This window comes from Rosa rugosa, chromosome 3, assembly GCF_958449725.1.
Source record: "Rosa rugosa chromosome 3, drRosRugo1.1, whole genome shotgun sequence".
NCBI lineage: Eukaryota > Viridiplantae > Streptophyta > Magnoliopsida > Rosales > Rosaceae > Rosa > Rosa rugosa.
Window position 1 is genome coordinate 44,913,893 of NC_084822.1, and position 18,956 is coordinate 44,932,848.

Consider the following 18,956-nt stretch of genomic DNA (forward strand, 5'->3'; position numbering starts at 1 on the left):
CAAAGTCAATAGCTGTGGGAGATGTTTGTTCCTCATATATATATACCCAGCAAAAATCTCAAAACACCCAGCAGCGAAATTTTTGACTCCAATCTTCCGATACTACCCATTTACTTTAATAAATTGAAGTTTTAGAAAATAATAATTTTTATTCGTTAAAAAAAAACAATTCTACGCCATACAATTCTTCTTCTTCAATCCCTCTTCTTTCTTTCTTCCACTTCCATCTGTTCTTCTTCAACCCCACCCCCACCCCCCTCAAGCTTCATTATCATAATTGTCTATTTAATTAATCCTCTATAACATACTACGACTGATTGGATGATCATGAGGAGGAACCACTTAACCATGGCTTGTTAGAGAGGTTTCTGGTTTTTGTTCTCTTTGAAGGACCGGTTACATCCATATGAAATTTTAATGATCTCATGTATCTAGTAAGAGGATGAATTATATCTATTCATGATTGATGAGTCATTCCTTAAATTGATGAAATAACAACATGGTGGTGGAGGTCCTACGGAACAATTCAATTTGGGATTCTGGGTAAAATGAATTGACATAGAAATCTGAGAAAAAGAAAGAGATTAGGTCATAGAGAGACGAAGAAAAGAGGACCAGGGCAACGTCGAAGTACAGTGTTTATTTAGAATAAAGATATGGGTTTGTGTGATATGTAATTTCGAATTTTTCGTAAAAAAAAAAAATTGTTTATACAAGTTAACGGATAAAAGCAGGTTACCATTATTAAATATTTTAGACCGTTAGATATATTCACATTTTAATTATATCCAACGACCTAAAATATTTAAAAAAGTTAATGTATAAACTAGAATTTTCCTATATAAAGGATACTAGTTGAAGACAATGATACACCGGTGGGGGCAGTAGCACCACCCACGGCTTTGGCTGTCATGCGGGAACAACCTGTACCGAACCCTAATTCTAATAGGGTGGTGATCAATAACCAAACCCTAATATTCAAAGCTTAGGTGCCAAGGAGTATACCAGAAGCTCTTCTTCCTCAATAGGTGATGCATATGCGACGCCACAAGAGGCAGGTACAGATTCGGGAACTGCCTGAACCAAGACTTAATGAGAACCAAATCACCGGACTACGTAGGATTCGGGAAGATGATGAGGTAACAATCTCTCCTAAAAAACTCCGTTTGAGTCTTGCCATTGGAAAGAAAAATCTGGATGCAGTGAACATGGGATTACTAGAGGGACCTTCCAAAATTAACGAACAGCTTAACAGGAAGAGGGGACGCCCAATTGGCAGCGTAAACAAACTACCATATGGGACAGCAGGAAAAGGGAAGAATGCAAGAAAGATGGAGAATCTGACAAGACGAAGAGCAAGAAGACCAACCTGATGCCGAGGTTGTTGGCTGCTGATGAGTCTGAGGTAAGTACTAGCTCTAACCCTAAGGGGCAAGAGCAGGTGCTTGCTTAAGATATCAAAAATTTCAAGTCATTCTGAACTTCAAGCCTTCTCAAGTGGGAGTGATTTCTATATGCTTCTATAAGATGTTTCTAGTTGATATGTGTACCACAATTGAGTGCTGACAGATTAGACTAGATGATTTTGCCTTAGGAAGTGAGATTATTCTTGCTTAGTTTGCTGGCTTGCTGTTTCAGCGAGCGATCATTTAGACTTTAATGAGTTTAGGTGTGACTTAGATAGGACATCCGGTTTATTCCGGCTCTTCTTATATAAGTTCTGTTAGACTCTGGCCTGTTTACTCATGGCTTTGATATTTAATAAAATCAAATCCTTTCAAAAAAAAGTACAACGGTTTTAGTGCTTTGGATAATTTAATATGACAATTACGGAAAAAAAAAAAACTGCATTCATCTAACTACATTAGTGCGCCTCATGATCACGGTCACATGGATTATAAGTACAAGTAACCATATTGAAGGTGCAGAAAAATGTCTTCAGCAATTTTTTTTTTTGAATCGAAGGAGGTCAGCCATTTATTGAAAGTGAAAGATTACAACGATACGATGCCAAAAGACATCAAGAAAGGAATAAAACAGCCCGAAAAGAAAAATACATATGAAATATAAAAACTTAATAACTCAAGGAGCAGCAACGTCGAGACGCAACGCTGATTTTACACTACGGATTGCAGCCGTGTAGTGAATTGAGTAGTCAGTGGTTTGACTACCCATCGAACTCCAACGCACAAATTGACAAAAATCAACTTGGCTTCGGAATGAAGGCACTCTCCCATCTAAAGATCGAAGCTGGCCAAGGGTGTCAGAACATGGCCATGTTGGCAAACGATCTTTCACGAACAAATACCATAGAATTGGGTCCTGGATCCAATACCAATAAGGCACAGGAGCCCCAATCCATTCTAGCAAATCATAAAAAGCCCAACAAAGATTGTGGGCCGTAGGCCAAAACCAAACTCCACCCAGATCCCAGATCCGGATCCTGATGCCAACGAGCTGGACAGCAGCACTGGCGGACTCGTCCCGAGGGCCTGCAATGGAGGATGCCAAACTGCAATAGCAATCGCTGACGAACAGAACACCGCCATCGAAGTCCCAACAAACCGACCCCATCGCTCGGCCATCACCACCAGAACCCCATCCCCTCACCTCGCACCAAAATCCGACGTTCTTCAGCCTAGCGTCGTAGTCCCACGCAGATGAAGATCCAAAGCCACCAGCAGAAGAAGAAACCAGATCCCCTCCGCCCTTATAATACAATATGTCTTCAGCAATATTCAAACTACTCTATTCAACTCACTTGAGAATCTTATTTCTCTTAAGAAAAAAGAAGAAGAAGAATTCTGTAGCTAATTACGTGAGTTGTCGTTAATTGTAAATTAGAACTTGCATGTCCAAACAAGGTCTTTATATCTGCAGTTGTCATTATGATTTGTGCATCATATTGTATTATATTATATATCATTATATGATTAAGCAGGATGTCAAATTCGAAATAATTAAAAGGAAACTAGGAAAGTATTAATTCAAATGGAAGCAGATAATTTTAAGGAACAACCAAATAATATGGCAGTGTAGTCTAGGGAGTAGGGCCCACATATAGAGAGAGAGAGAGAGAGGTGCATTGTGGCTTTGAACCAAACCAATCAAGGCCACCACAGCCCCTTGGTGCTTATGGATGGTATTTGATATTTTCTTTGGTTGGTGGTGTTGTGATAAAAAGTGGTGTTGTGATAAAAAACAGAAAACATTTGTTTCTATAGACATCTTTATCGCCATGCACCAGGCTCTAATTTACATGCATACTCAGCGATTTATTGGATTTTACGACCAGAGACAGAAAAGGGAGAAAGAGCGATGGATGTGTGTGTGGGGGGGGGGGGGGGGGGGGGAGGGAGAGCGATGTCCATTTCCAATTATCAAAAGTACATAAAAGGGAAAACAAATTTCAACCCTTCAATTGAGTAGAAATGCTACACTCCACAAATTAATTAAGCCGAAATTTTATTTTACACTGCATGAACATGAACGTGCTTCATTTGTTCAAATATGATTTACCATCACTCGATCTTACTTTCTAAAATAAAAAAAATAAAAAAAGTTATCGTCTTATCTTAAATTTATATAAATCGTTAAAATTTTGTCATCTTATAAGTTTTCTTTATAGCGGAAAGTTTAGCTACTCAACGACTATTTGGTTATTTGTGATTATGAGGGATGATGCTTGAAGGAGAAACAAAAGAAAACGGTTTTAGTACATAGATAGCAAGTTACTAGTCGTGTTGAGGGTAGCCTACTATCCTTAATTGATGGAAAAGAACATGCATTTCACCTCTGGTAAAAGCAATATTAGTGGTTAATCCGCTAGTGCTCAGTTAGTTAATCACCCTTGATGTATTATACTTTTGAGATGTTGATTTAACTAGCTAGCTACCTTTCTCCTATAAATTTTCAAGTATTTCATATCCATGAGGGTTGCGAAGCCGATCGAGCAAGTGGTTTGTTAATGGTTGGGAAATGATGATTCGGAGCAGAGGATCCAATAAGGAGAGGACCCACGATACGCATTTCGGATTCTGGATATCTTAGATTCTCTCTGCTCTTGGGTATCATTAGATTCTCTGTCTCCTCCCAATTATTCATTTCTCACCCGAAAATAAACCAGAGACGTCACTTTTAACTACATGTGTCGGTCTTTGAGTGGCTGCCCCCCCCCCCCCCCCCACTAAACCCTAACCAGCTAGAAACCCTAACCGATGGATAGTGGGAAATCCTAGCTAGCCGTCCTTGAGTGGACAATGCACAGTACAGATTCAAATCTGGGACTTTTCACCGTTCATGCAATGTACATGTATGTTCATGTTGAGGAAGTCCTCATTCCTCACACGCAGATATTTTTTTAAACATGAGCCAAAGAAAGTAAGGAAAATCCCAAGTCTGTGAATAGATCTGTTTGTTTGTTTCTTTCTCAACGGAATAATGTGGAGACAGGGAGATCTTAGGTAGGTGGATAGAAATATATAGGTAGTCAATGGCGTAGCTACAGTAGGGTGAGAAGGGTTAACCGACTCTTCTCAATTTTTGATACTAAGCTATGATTGGTTAATACATGTGGTACTGACATACATATATTATACTATAATCTCATATTTGACCCTTTTGAGTTTTGACAGGATAGAGAAAAAGTTTGTTTTAAATATTATAATTATCAATTTGGACAGAATTCTTAGACTACTAGTCTCCCACAATCTCTTAATTTTTTTAATGTATTTTCCTAATCAATGATCGATTGTTTTCTCTCATTTATGTCTATATATATTTAGGCTTACGTTCGCCGGTATCTAATTAATTAAGATTTCTGGCTGCGCCAAAGTAGTCCTGCAGGTGTGCGTGAAGAAAACAAAGTCATAAGCATGAAACAGATAAAGGCGATCGACTGGAGATCTTTGTGTGATGGAATAAAATTGCTCCTTCATGTCAGGCAGAGACAGAGGGATAGAGACTTGACCATGAGAGGTGCTTCTTGGGAGTGAAGAAAATCAGTGAAAGAAGATCTTGTTTACCTCCTTCTTGACCAAGGTGATCTTAATCGATCTCCCGCAATCCGATCCTTTCAAATCAGCTTCCCTCTTTTAGTTTTCCTTTTTTTGGAACAATTGAAAATTTGACCTATCAATAGTCGTGACACTGTGGAGAAGAAATAGCGAGTTATTTCTATGAGCATTCTGAATAGTAGGTACTAACCTTGAAGAGTAAGGTTAGGCAGCCTTGAGTAAGACCTAAAATTTCAATCTCATGTGGCATATGTCATTATATACTGACAACTCACAAATTTGTATAACCTTCCTATATTATACAGTACTACCATCTTGACACGCGTTATGCGCTTGCTAATTTGTTTTTTTTTTATTTCCTTTGAATTTTTAAATTAGACTTAAAAGGAATTATAGAAGCAATTTCTATACTAATTGCTATGCAAATATGGGGTTGTTTATTTTTTTTTTAATTTACTTTTTGTTGATAACCAAAAAAACAGATTTTTTTTAATGGTTTACTGATTCTTTATAATATTATATTGAATGAGGTACAAAGTTACAATATGGATTCAAGAGTTGAGTTCCATGATCCATTGACTTCATCGGCATTTTCTTTGGTTGAATTATTCATAAATTTCATGATAGCTTCCTATCTGTACAGGTTGAAACGAAATCAAAATCAAAGTCTGTACTCCCTTGCTTGATCAAACATAGTAATGAGCCAAATAGCCACCAACAGAACTGGAATTCCATATGGGATCAGGTCGACGGGCGCCAATATTGAGCCAGACAAAACTTGTTGCCCAATTTACATCACCACACAGCTATGACCAACAAATTATAAAGACAATATGAGAGACCTCGTGTCAATGCCGACACTCTCAATACATTCAGCACACTAATTGATTCGAAAATCGAAATTATCGCCTCCAGCTAAAGAATAGGCTTAGTGATCACTCTCAAGTGGGATCACCCAACAAGCAGACAACTTTCCAAGCATCAGGCAAAATCCCTCAGCGCTATGGAGTCCCCCACCACAGTTACCACAATTGCTTGTCGTCTCCCTCCACTTCAGGAAAAGAAACAACAGTAGCGGAAATAGCTCCAAGTTCCAAACTTAAGCCATCTCTAGGTTATATAGCCTTATAGGGGGCTAATTCTTATAATTTGGTCCTAATTTCAACTCCAATAAGGGCCCACAAGAGGGCTTAAAGGCTAATTTGAGGGTCAGGTGGCATTCTCTGGTGGAGGGAAAGCAAAGAATGTCACATGACCCTCAAATAGCAGAGAATGCCACGTGCATGTGTTACACAATTTGAAGGCTAAAAATTTATGCTAATCGCATAAGGGATTCAAATTTGCTCACCATTTAATCACCACCCAATTAAAACTTGCCACGTTATGTAGAATTAATTTAATATTTAAAATTTATTTGTTTAACAAAACATAATGATTAACTATAATTATATTTAATATTGAGTGGTGGTATCACTACCAATACCAAAGTATTGGTGGTGAGCAAATTTGAATCCTCACATAAGTAGTGTCATATGAATAATTATAGAGATAATTAAGGTTCAGTAATTATGATTAGTATTGTTCTTAACCGTTGTAATTTTTTTGTCAAAAACTGTTACCTAAAAAAATTGTTTAATATTTTTATCTTATAATTTTACAACAAAACCTCTATACCTTTGTTGAAAAAAATTGTTTTGGTCCCAAAATTAATTGCACTTAGAATATGAATACAATTATAATTAATATTAATAAACATAATTTAAATAACAAAATATTTGAAGGGCAAAAATTTAACTCTTGATTGTTAGAGATGATTTAACAAAATATATTATTTGGAAGGTTAAAATTTAAAACTGAGCCCTCCTTCACTGGAGATGGTGCTCACCAGTCGGATACCAATACAAACCAGCACATAGCCTAAAATAGCCAAAACTAGAATAATGAGATGATCGGTCGAACGAAATTCTAGATAAATGCCCAGCTTCTCCACATCAAATCAAACTTAGGTCTGCAAAAACTCAAATCACTTTGTAAGGCAAAACTAATCATCTTCAAAAGCAAACAATGATGATAACCTTGTGCAACTGTTAAAATTACAAGAAATTATAGTTTAAACTAGCAGAATATCGTTCCTCAGGAAAAAAAAATATTGCAGCCATTTCTATACATGTGTGTTCTGAGAATACCCACTAGGACTATCAGAAAATCTTGGGTTGAGCTACATAGAGCTAACCATAATTTTAAGAAACTACTGCAACAGACAGCAACATCAATTGATTTGAGGGTCAAGTCTTGCACCTAAGCAGAAGCGCTTTTCCTTGCTGCATAGGCACGGTAGGCTACAAGTCCAACTACAGCAGCAGCAGTCCCAACTGTATTTTGATGACAGATATATAGTAAAGAGCATGCACATAAACTAGTGCAATATTAACTTGGAAGTGACGCGTGACCTCAACCTTGAAGGAGAGAGGGCGAGTACAACATACCTGAGACAAAGGTAAGAGATCGATTGAAAAGCTGGCGGTACTTCTTGCGGTTCTTCCTAGTCTCAGTTTCAGGAATGCTCAAATGAGGGTGCTCAGCTGCATATACAATTCTACCAAATACATTATTCAAATTGCTCTGCTTCATGCTCACACGGATAGGTGCCTCTATGCCTAATTCTTGACTAATCTGAACAAAAGAGTGAAAAACATAAATTATCAGCTAAAACTCTCTCGAATAAATACTAGAAAATAAAATTGCAAATTTGTGGAGTGTGTGATTATTCATTGACAAATATGAGCAACTATGTGAATAATGATAGATAAACAATGAAATTTGTATACCCCAAGAGAATCTCGCACTGCCATTGGATATGGATCCAGATCATCCTTGGCAGCAATAAGGAGACAAGGTACAAGATAGTCTTCACTTTCATCTCCTTTCCTAGCAACCTCTGCAAGGAGTTCTTTTGATCTTTTCCATGAACGTTCATCTGAACTGGAATGTGAAAGAAAAACGTCAGAACATGATATTATCAGACACCAACAGAATTTGGAATTCTTCAAGCATATCTAAGTTCAAACAAGTCAGATAGAAAAGTATTGATAAGCTTAATATAAAGCAAAGAAAACCAAGAAGATAACCTTTTTCAAAGTTATAAACATTTAAGGATATAGCATGCCAAATGGTTGACATTTGACAATTATAATTAATGATCTCACAAAACGAAAACATGACAGCGATTTCATCAAACAAAAGAAAATTCAACTACCTGTCATAGACAAAGACAGCTACATCACAGGCTGCCAAAGAGTTCTTTTTGGACAAGAGTTTTTTAACTTCATCTTCTGGTATCTCTCTCAATACAAGAGTCTTCTTATTCCCCTTTAACAGAAATAAAGACAGGAATTAAGAAAGCAGTCAATGCACATAGACAGTCATGTTTGCTATTTATTTTGTTTTTGACATTTAGATTAAATTACTGAACTTGCTATGTTCTCTTCAGAAACATTTAATATGTATATACTGATGACACTTACCCCAATCTCGTCAACAGCATTCACTGCCCAACGCTCACCAGTTGTGGTAGTGCCACTCTTTGAAAAAGGCCTGAAGTTGAAAATGGCAACAATAAAGTAATAAGATAATATAAAGTCACTGACTCACAAGCTTATAAGAATTAGCTCTAGCCGTGGTAGTATGCCTTCAGGACTATAGGCCACCAAGATGTGGTGGTACCAATAAATAACTAATGAAAAATAAATTGTTTTTTCTGTTTTTGTTTTTTCCAATGGGGAGTAATGGATGAAGAAGATTTCAATTGTGCGGGTACTTTATACCAGTTACTTGGGAGTTAAGGGAGGTTATACCCGACAGAAATTTGTGTTTCGCAAACGGTTGAGAAAGATGGGAGATACATTATTAACTAGAATATTTACAGTAATTTGGGAGATCAATACCTTTCTATGAATGAATTGATAATAGCAGACTTTCCTGCATTTTTAGGACCAAAGACAAAGCAATTGAAAACATTTCTTTCAGTCTTTTGCTTTTTACGATCAACTTTTCTTCTTCTAGTAAGATGGAGGGCAGAAGCAGGATCACCGCGGTATCCAATGTATATCAAATTAGCCATACTTTTCTTTGGATCTATTAGTGTCATAAGGGCCCACTGCACCACCCACCATCCATAGTTACGGTTAGTCGCATGTCACCCAAAATGGATAAAGTGGAATACTGAAAACGAATATGAGCAACTACTCCTCAACATGGTAGAAATGAGAGAGGAGATCAACAAAATTTGTTTGGAAAGTGATGAGCATACACACCTCGGATAGAAATCCATTGAGCGTTAAATCACCCAATGCTGTTCTCTCTGCAGCATCCAGATAAGGAATCTCACTCCAAGGACTGAAAATTCAGATATGAAAAGAATGCTAAGAACCTTATTCAGAATAGAAAATATCATGGACAGAATGCTAGTGAAATGTATGTGAAGAAACTCAACATCTAGCTCAGGACACTCTCAGAATCATAACTTATGATATATTCTACTGTATCAGAGAAAAGACAGAGACTGTTAACTGTGTAATATTCTCACTGAAATGTCCTGGCTATACAAACTCCGCGTTTTCAAACTTAATATCATCATGATGTCGTTTCTTTTTTGTTACGAAAATCAAAAGATTGGATTAGAGAGGGCTCCATGTTACACATAACAGCTCATAACGCTGATATGCCAGGATGCCATTTGAACAATCAAGAGATTGGCTGTATTTGAGGAGGGTAAATCTTAATGCTCATTAAACAGGAAATGTACGTATGTGCCCTCTACCAATTATCCATTATCATCTAGCACAAGCTGCATTATATGCTGGTAAACATTCATTGAATTTTTTCGGGGGGTCTGGAAGACAACAGAACTACCTATGAAATCCAACACAATGTATAACACATCAAACTAAGTGTAATTAATGAATTTACCTTTCTGGAGCAGTAGCAAATAGCATATCAAGCTCAGTAGGTCGTACAGCTCCATCCTAGTGTTGTCACAGCATATTCATTAGATCCATAAACAAAGACTGAATATAAATTGCATAATAAAGGCATAAAAGTATGGTTGAGATAAGATATTAGAGCATACATTATCAGTGTCATGTAATCTGAATATCCCCCTCAGGAATTCCAAAGCTTCAGTTGTTAGCTCCACACTCTAATATATGACATGTAAGAGTTAAGTAGTTGGTAATAGAACTGGCAGCCAAAAACAGAGTTAAGTATTACAATGCTAAACTACTTGTGATAGAAAAAAACTGAGCAATACCTGATCCGGAGCCGCCTTGAAAGGAAGTGTGAGAAAATCATCCCTGAGTTTTAAATCATCTTCATATCCAAATTTTCTCATGACAGCCCAAGTTGTCTCAAGACGCCCTTTCTCAATGAAAAGGGCATGGAGAAAAAGGAAACCATCAAGGGTAAGACCATTCTCGTTGACTCCTTCTGGTAATTTCTCCTGTACAACCCTTTGAACTCCTATAATCTCTTCAGGTTGTAGTGGAGCATTAAAACACTTAACCTGTTTGCCACAGTTACAAAAATTATCAAACCTCTAAACACAGGATTAAAAAAACATCTACAAAACCCTCTTCACAATGGGGAAGAAGAAACCTGGAATCCATTCAGCTCTTGATCATTGAGGGCACCATCCATGTCATGATCGCAAAGAGTAAATATCCTTCTCAAAGCACTAACACAACGGGGTTGCAGAGACTGTGTTTCTTGATCAAACAAAGGCAATGTTGGATGAAGAACTGCCTTCTGAGCATAATAGAATGCATCCGGAACCTAAACACAAGCAAATTGTTCTTCAATCTTCAAGCTCTTGCACAAAATCTGAATATAACATAATAGCCCATGCATCTGACTATACCTGCAGAAAAGTAGCAGCAGAACACTCGATGCAAGTCTCGATTTCCCTATACCGCTGCATGATTGGTGTCATCACCGCCTCCATGTTCATCGGATCATGCTCGTCCCTCAAATCTAACTTGCATCCAACCAAAATTACTGGTACATTCACCTAAACCATTTCGAATCACGTTAACTACAAACCTAACCACACCAATTAGGTATCAGCTAAGCAAAACACTTCGAATTTACAAAGCAATACCTCCAACCGACGAAGCTCAGGGAGCCAGTAACTGGAGATACGGCTAAGCGTCATTGGCTGATCACAGGCGTACGTCAGCATCACTACATCAGCTCGCTTCAGTTCTTCGCTGCGCTTCATACTACTCTCCATGCTAACAATTCACACATCCACAAAATCAAACGGAGCTCCGTTTACAGTTGCATAGAGGGATTTACATCAGAAATCGATGAAGAAGAACTAACCTGGATGAGGTGTCGATGACGGTGACGGGAATACGATCGGGATACAAATCGGCGGGGAGGGTGGTGGGGGGAAGCACCGGAGGTAGATTATCGGCGAAGGTTTCCGTGGCCAGTGCAACGATCAAGCTGGACTTGCCGGTGCCGCGGTCGCCGGCGACCACTACCCGGACGCCGGTGCGTCTTCCGCTGTAGGTAGGTTGTACTGACATTTTTGGTTGTGGTTGTTAGGGTAACAGAAAAGAAGGAAAAAAATCGCCTATTGGGTGAGAGAGACGGAGAGTTTTATATGGAAGCCTGCGAATCAGATTTTGACGACGGCGATTGTGCTGCCGTTTTTAGTCTTTTGCGTGGGGAGAAAGCTGCGTTTACAGTAAGTCACTTAAACACTGCTACTCGCTCTTTTTACCACGCCACGTGGAAGAAACCCGAACCCGGCCCATTGGTAATAAAAGCCCAAATTAGCTGGACTACTTCAGAGACAGTGGCGCTGGGGTTTGAATAGTAACATGTTGCTAAGAAACCTGCGAAGCTCCATCGCCGCCGTCCGCCGTTTCTCGGTGGTGGCGAAGGTGGCGAGCACCGGAGCGACGAAGGAATCGGGCGGTGGAAGAGAGACGCTGGGAAGGAGACTTCTGGGCCTGGTGTATGCAAAACGCAGCGCGGCGGTTACTATAGGGAAATGGAAAGAGGAAGGAGGCACAGTGCGGAAGTATGAGCTTAATCGGATTGTTCGTGAGCTTCGTAAGCTCCGGCGTTATAAGCACGCTCTTGAGGTTGGTTGCTCTCAGTAATTTATATGTTTTTTGCTCATTGAATGTTCCAAGTATTAATCTTTTGCTTTGTTTAGCTCTGGGAAGTGGGAAGTGAGGAGAGGTTTTAGGATTGATGAATTTTTGGGTTTAGGGTTTGACCAAGTAGTTTGACTTTATATATGATGAAATAGGGGTGCGATGTGGTAGTTTGAGAAAATGGCTGATGATAGTGTTGATCATGGTAGATAAATTTGTAGATTCTGTTGTGTCTATCCATGACTTATTTAGCTTTTCAGAATATTGATTTCATTTACGATTGGCCTTGTAGTAATGTGACATGGTTTGTGTAGATATGCGAATGGATGACTTTACAGAAAGATATCAAGCTACTGGCAGGTGATTATGCTGTTCAGTTGGATTTGATTGCAAAGGTTCGTGGTATGAATAGCGCAGAGAAGTTTTTCGAGGATCTCCCTGAGCAGATGAGAGACGGCACGACCTGTTCAGCTCTTCTGCATACATATGTCCAGAATAAAGATGCTGCCAAAGCGGAAGCTCTGGTGGAGAAGATGAAAGAGTGTGGTTTCGTGAAGAATCCCCTTCCTTACAACCACATGCTGTCTTTGTATGTGTCCGATGGGCAATTAGACAAGATTCCAGAAGTAATTGGGGAGATGAAGGTTCATACTAAACCGGATGTTGTCACTTACAATCTATGGTTAACAGTTTGTGCTTCGCAAAACAATGTTGATAGTGCAGAAAGAGTGTTTCTTGAATTGAAGAAGGCAAAGGTAAATCCGGACTGGGTGACATTTAGCACGCTAACAAACTTGTACATCAAAAGTTCACTCATTGAAAAAGCAGCAGCTACCTTGAAGGAGATGGAGAAAAGGGCATCTCGGAAGCATCGAGTCGCATATTCATCTCTCCTCAGCCTGCATGCAAACATTGGGGACAAGGCTGGTGTTCAGCGAGTTTGGAAGAAACTAAAATCATGTTTCCCCAAAATGAATGATGCTGAGTATACATGTATGATAGCTTCGCTTGTGAAACTCAAGGAGATTGAAGAAGCTGAGAAACTCTATACTGAGTGGGAGTCTGTTTCTGGGACTCATGATCCTAGGGTCTCAAATATAATTCTTGCAGCTTACATCAACAGAAACCAAATGGATGTGGCTGAAACCTTCTGTAGTCGTATGGTGCAAAATAGCATCACCCCCTGTTACAGTACTTGGGAGCTTCTTACGTGGGGCTATTTGAAACAAAAGTATACGAAAAAAGTGCTAGAGTATTTTAAGAAAGCAGTTGGTAGTGTGAAAAAATGGGATCCCGACCAAAGATTGATTGCAGAAGTATTTGGCCGGCTCAATGAGGAAGGCAGTGTTGAAGAGGCAGAGGAACTAGTGGTTTTCCTTCGGAATGCTGGTCATGTGAGTACTGAGACATATAATTCACTTCTACGAACTTATGCTCAAGCTGGTACAATGCCACTTTTGGTTGAAGAACGGATGAAGAAGGACAATGTTGAATTGAATAAGGAGACTCGCTCGCTTATAAAAAGGATCAGCAAAATTTGTCCGAGTGAAGTTCCTAGCCTATGTTCTTAAACTGCAATTACAAAATGAAATTTTGTTATAATTCAGCTGAGGATTTCAGCATCCAAGTTCTACCTTGTAGCCTTTATCAAAATTTCCAGTTGTTGTCTTTCGCATTTGTATTCTTGAATCAACTGGATCGTCATGCTGTAAATTGTTCTTAACACAGATGACAGATGTATGGTAGTTTCAGGGTCACCTAGGTGAATATAAAATGAAATCCTTAAAAGATTTATTAGGATTTAGGACAAAGTACACTTGCCTCAACCAAAGTTTGGTCTTCCTTGACCTGCCTACCCAACTAAACTGCCAGTCCTGTTGGCCTAAAATGGGTTCAGTTATCATGAGCAGTTACATTTTTTCCCACACTAAACACTGCCACAACACCTTTTTGGGTTTCTATTATATTTTGTGAGTTTGTGGGTTGGAGTTCACCTACCTCTAATCTGGTTCAATTTTAAGCTTTCCAGTTTCAACCAAAATACACTATAATAAGAAGCTGATGTTGCCCCAAACCATAATCTTATAACATCACAAGGATTACCATACGGATTACTTTCTTAAGTAGTTTCTTTCATAAAATTTCCATATGTTCTAATCATTTAGGTATGGTATTCAAATCGTATAAAACAACAGGCATGATGGTCTCACATTCTTTCAACTTTCAACCGTAAACTAGACAAAACAATAATACCTTATAAATACCAAGATTGAGACCCAAATTTCCATTACTCGATCTCAAGATCCATGATGATGGTAGCGTTGGTATGGTGGTTAAGAAAAAGCATGCAGCAGCAGTAGCCCCAGCCTCTACAGAGAGTCAGACCGCCATACGTATATGGCTTATTATCAAAAGGATTTAGACTATTAACTTTTAAGTATGACTGGGTTTGGTCTAAAAATCTTGACCAAAAGAAACTCAAACAATTAAAAAAACAGATAAAACTATAACATCAGAGTGTTCGTGAAGAATAACTGCAACGACCAAAGAGGAGAAAGAGGTTTACCGACGCGGGTCCACTTAAACCCTATGCACCTCAAATTACCCAAATGCCCCTCATTGGCCTGAGTCACCCTATTTTACTTGCAAAATGAACTCTATCTACTGGAGCCTCTGATGAGCTAGACGACACGTGGCGCTTAGAATAGTAAGTGACGTCGGGGACTCGGGGTCCAATCTGCTAGTTGGGTAAATTTTTAGTTGACTAACTTGACTTACTTTTAATTTAGTAAATAATTACTAATTATCTATATGTGGCGCTTAGAATAGGGAAACAATGATTTTGAATTTGAAAAATCTAAGCTCAAATTAAAAAGTAATATGTAGTAACTTACCTGTCATTTTGCAGCTTCAGTTTGTTAGGATCTTTTTTTTTTTTTTTTTGGTCTGACAGTTTGTTAGGATCAGTTGTACCAGTAAACATTGGTCTAGCAAATTCTGAATCACAAACCTTGAGGTCGAATTAGTAATTTGCAGCGGAGGTTTAGGAAGTGGTTTTGCGCGTAATTTCAGTGGAAATTAAGGTCCATTAGCACACTCAACTCTTCAGAGAGTCCGAGAGGCGAGAGTTAGTGATCGATTCGTATATAAATTTAGTTGCGTTGCAGTTTAGAATTAAGTTGGAGCTCCACCGCGTCCCCAACAAGAATACTAGGCCTCTCTATATCTCTCTCTCTCTCTCTCTAGCTCTAGCTCTGTACGTCTCTTTCTGTCTCCTCCATGGCTTCTCCTGAGAAAGGAGGAGGAGAGGTTGGTTTTGATTTTGAAGAAGGAATGTCGTGGCTTCCCTCGCCAGTTGTTCATGAAGCTTTCGACACAAAGGTCTCTTCACTCTCTTACTCTCCACAACCGTATCGGAGTGGACGTCTGTACGTCAGGCCGGTCGACCTAACACGATAGAGTGTGAGACGTCGACCGGCAATCTTCTTAGGTTGACCGGCCTGCTTAGTTTCGATGAAATATACAGTGCCGACGTCCGAGTTTTGAACCCTTATAACCATAATAAGATTTTCTCTATTTTCTATTTGAATTTTTTATTTATTTTGGATAGGCATGTTTGGGACGGGCAGAGCAGCACCTCCACCACAACCAACATAATTACCAAGATCAACTGGTACTTCATCGTCTTCTTCTTCATTTTTATCCCTTTTTTTTTTTTTTTTCCACTGTGAGATATATAATGTGATCATGGAAATATAAATTGATCTAAAATCGTAATATGGATTAGGCTTTATTTGGCTGGCCTGGAATTTGATTATAATTAGTTGCTTGAATTTAGGTAATTCTGGTACCGACATTCTCGATACTGTTTTCAGGGATAAATAGATAGTACTCCACAGACGATCACGATTGTTTATCTGGATTCTCCAGTCATTTCAAGAAATTTAAATATATTAATTTGGGGTATTAGTGATTTCCATTTGTGAAGAAATGAAAGAACTCGATTGAACATTATGAGGCTATATATAGTAAATGAACTAGATTGAACAATGAGGCTGTGTTAGATGATCTTGATTAGTGCCTTAATACAGAATCAAATAGAAAAGTGGAAATTAAGTCAGGTATATAAGGATGATTTTGTGGTTCCATGTTCTATATTAGGTATGCACAGTGCGTGATTTAGAGTATTTATAGGGAAAAATTTATTACTGATGTGAGTACGTGTTCTAGGGGAGTGATCATTAAGAGTTGGTAAGTATAGGTCACTCTGATATTGACCAACATGGGTGTTAGGTTTATAGGTTACTTAAGTAATATCCATGAAATTACAAATCAAATGAAGTCTTACTTAATTAATCAATGTCTCTATTTCAATCTGCAGAATCCAAAATTTTGTAGCTCAAGGTCATCGTTTTCGCCACATTATGTCACTAGACCGAAAGATATAAAGAATTGGGTCTCTGGAGGACATGGAATGCAAGCTGTTTTCCTAGATTCTTCCCATAAATCACGTGGCGGCACGGGCGTTTTTCTCCCACAAAGAGCCGGCACCAACTTCTACTCGAAGAAGAAACCAGGTGCCAATATTTGTCGAAAATTTGACCATATTCCAGGTGTTCATGCTTTAGACTTGACGGTTCTAAAATTTACATTATCATAACTTTGGTGTACGTATGATAAAAGTTCTCGATCTTACCAATCTACAAATATGTCTTGTATATTAATAAAATACTTTAATCGAGATAGATAGGGGTAAATACTAACGATGATGATTTTGTGCAGCTTGTGCTCCGGTTCTGTTGCCCGACCGTGTGATTCAAGCTCTCAATCTGAATGTTCATGCACTTGGCCTGCACATTTCACCCAAAGATCGTCATCGGAAACGATTTAGATCAGGTCACGAAGATGATACTCAAGATTGTATGTCACCTCGAAATAAAATGAGTGGGAGCAAGGTGGATGAACAATGCTACATTATTTCCGAAAATCAAACCAACTCTTCACCGGAGTCATGTCTTCCAAAAGAGTGGACCTACTAGCTTGATAGCTCGTTTAATGAGTGGAAACTAAGTACGTTCTATGTGATTTATACATATCAGAAGAAACTCATAAGGGCAGAAGCTCGATGTCCTGGCTTTTACAATGTATAATGATGTGCTGTTCAAATGACCTAGCTAGATCATGCTTGATATGTCATTTATTGTAATTTACTGAATAATAACAGCACAAGGTTGTTTTCCGTTTCATTTACTGTAATATTTTACCTCTAAATTAGCTATCCTCTGAAGCTATACTATCTCAAATTACATATATACTCAAATGATAAATTATATATTTTGAGAAGGCAAAATAGCTAAATTACCCCCTAACTTTTTCCATGACTACTGATTTACCCCTGACATTTCAATGTTGATTATTTACACCCTCACTAATGACACTATACTCTCACAGCAAGATGATCACCATAGTAGCCTCAGTAATGAGGATGCACATAGGCAATCCTTACCCAAAGGAACTATCTAGAATTCTTCCCCACAGAGGAGACAACTCGTGTTCTGCATCTGTAGTACAAGAAACCAGTTCTTTGTTGTTATATGTCAGCTCCAGACTTCACCCAAACCACACATTCAATTGTACATCAGACAACTCCTTCAGATAGCACATGTGATCTATTGTCTAGTAGTAGCTAGGTCTTCATCAATTGTTGTATAAATAGCATCCTACTGTACATGAACACATCAAGCAATTATACAAGAGTTATTACCTATATCTTCTCTGCTTTTCAAAGTCTTTCTCTTGTCAATTTCTTTCTTGGTATCAGAGCTTCAAGCTCAAAAACCCCAGATCCTCATCATGGTTAATCCTCTCGAAACCAACTCTTCTGCTCCTCCTTCTTCCACTGGGCCTTCTCTTCTTTCTCCAGAAATTGCTCCCAATCATGTTGCTAGCCTTATCCCTCTCAAACTCACCAAAGACAATTATCTTCTTTGGAAGGATATCACCACCTTGGTTCTTCAAAACTACGGCATGTATAGCCTTGTGGATGGATCTGAATCTTCTCCTGCAGTCTTCATTGGCACTCAAGCCAATCCAGCCTACCCTATTTGGTTGAAAAAGGATCGTACCTGCAGACTTTGGCTCACAGCTTCCCTCTCTGAACCCATCCTTCCTTTCACGGTTGGTGCCACCACTGCCCGCTCTCTCTGGCTGATTCTTGAACGCCGTTTTGCTGCTATGACGCGCTCTCATGTGCTTCAACTCAAGCGCCGGATCCAAACAATTCGCAAGGGCTCTCTATCCATCTTCGAATTTCTTCAACAAATCAAAGCTGTTTCTGACGCTCTTGCTGCTGCCGGCGAACTCTTGGAGGATGCTGATCTCGTTGCCCATATCCTTCATGGACTCACACCAGATTATGAGTCATTCACAACCTCTATTCGCGTCAGATCCGAGCCAGTCACTCCTGATGAACTTCATGGACTTTTACTAAGTCAAGAAATAGAGCTGGAATACCAAGCGGCCCAACAACCTCTTGTCCAACCCCTACCACAGGCCCAAGCCTTTGCTGCCACCACCAACAGACCCAGAAATCAGACTCGTGGTCCTTTTACCCATGCTCGCTCAAACACTCGTCCTCGATTCCCAAATCCATCTCCCTTTCGTCATCCTCTCCCCAACTCCAACCCTCCACTTCTTCCTAACCCACCCCTTCCCCACAATGCCACTCTCCACCACAACCCAACTCGCCCAAGGCCTCGCTGCCAAATTTGTGGCA

At 39.0% G+C, this 18,956-nt stretch overlaps 3 protein-coding genes and 1 non-coding gene across 4 annotated transcripts; 3 read left to right on the forward strand and 1 right to left on the reverse strand.

Annotated features, from left to right (window-relative positions):
* Nucleotides 1–6,739: 6,739 nt before the first annotated feature.
* On the reverse strand, nucleotides 6,740–11,729 carry LOC133736699 (mitochondrial Rho GTPase 2). The gene is made up of 15 exons (XM_062164293.1): nucleotides 11,394–11,729; nucleotides 11,170–11,302; nucleotides 10,930–11,079; nucleotides 10,668–10,844; nucleotides 10,324–10,575; nucleotides 10,144–10,212; nucleotides 9,984–10,039; nucleotides 9,329–9,410; nucleotides 8,960–9,171; nucleotides 8,540–8,609; nucleotides 8,272–8,384; nucleotides 7,844–7,997; nucleotides 7,502–7,688; nucleotides 7,314–7,387; nucleotides 6,740–7,023 (listed from the first exon to the last, which is right to left on the reverse strand). Exons 1-14 carry the CDS (start codon nucleotides 11,600–11,602, stop codon nucleotides 7,314–7,316), a joined length of 1,938 nt encoding a protein of 645 aa, XP_062020277.1. The 5' UTR covers nucleotides 11,603–11,729; the 3' UTR covers nucleotides 6,740–7,023.
* Nucleotides 11,730–11,859: 130 nt separating this feature from the next.
* Nucleotides 11,860–13,971, forward strand: LOC133736700 (pentatricopeptide repeat-containing protein At4g02820, mitochondrial). The gene is made up of 2 exons (XM_062164294.1): nucleotides 11,860–12,166; nucleotides 12,496–13,971. The coding sequence occupies exons 1-2, from the start codon at nucleotides 11,900–11,902 to the stop codon at nucleotides 13,750–13,752; spliced, it is 1,524 nt and encodes a 507-aa protein (XP_062020278.1). The 5' UTR covers nucleotides 11,860–11,899; the 3' UTR covers nucleotides 13,753–13,971.
* Nucleotides 13,972–15,368: 1,397 nt separating this feature from the next.
* LOC133741162 (uncharacterized) lies at nucleotides 15,369–17,490 on the forward strand. The gene is made up of 4 exons (XM_062169110.1): nucleotides 15,369–15,562; nucleotides 15,792–15,854; nucleotides 16,563–16,758; nucleotides 16,964–17,490. Exons 1-4 carry the CDS (start codon nucleotides 15,461–15,463, stop codon nucleotides 17,218–17,220), a joined length of 618 nt encoding a protein of 205 aa, XP_062025094.1. The 5' UTR covers nucleotides 15,369–15,460; the 3' UTR covers nucleotides 17,221–17,490.
* Nucleotides 17,491–18,541: 1,051 nt separating this feature from the next.
* LOC133741562 (small nucleolar RNA Z247) lies at nucleotides 18,542–18,678 on the forward strand. Its single transcript, XR_009862007.1, has one exon. It is a non-coding gene; the product is annotated as a small nucleolar RNA Z247 (small nucleolar RNA).
* The last annotated feature ends 278 nt before the right edge of the window (nucleotides 18,679–18,956 follow it).

Bases quoted from the DNA above. Each gene is read 5' to 3' on its own strand.
- LOC133736699 (XM_062164293.1), bottom strand. From the start codon at position 11,602: ATGTCAGTACAACCTACCTACAGCGGAAGACGCACCGGCGTCCGGGTA. The intron at 11,080-11,169 runs GTATTGCTTTGT...GAAATGGTTTAG, and splicing joins CTGAGCTTCGTCGGTTGGAG to GTGAATGTACCAGTAATTTT. The intron at 8,610-8,959 runs GTATTGATCTCC...TTTCAACTTCAG, and splicing joins ATCAATTCATTCATAGAAAG to GCCTTTTTCAAAGAGTGGCA.
- LOC133736700 (XM_062164294.1), top strand. From the start codon at position 11,900: ATGTTGCTAAGAAACCTGCGAAGCTCCATCGCCGCCGTCCGCCGTTTC. The intron at 12,167-12,495 runs GTTGGTTGCTCT...TGGTTTGTGTAG, and splicing joins GTTATAAGCACGCTCTTGAG to ATATGCGAATGGATGACTTT.
- LOC133741162 (XM_062169110.1), top strand. From the start codon at position 15,461: ATGGCTTCTCCTGAGAAAGGAGGAGGAGAGGTTGGTTTTGATTTTGAA. The intron at 15,563-15,791 runs GTCTCTTCACTC...TATTTTGGATAG, and splicing joins ATGAAGCTTTCGACACAAAG to GCATGTTTGGGACGGGCAGA. The intron at 16,759-16,963 runs GTGCCAATATTT...GATTTTGTGCAG, and splicing joins CTACTCGAAGAAGAAACCAG to CTTGTGCTCCGGTTCTGTTG.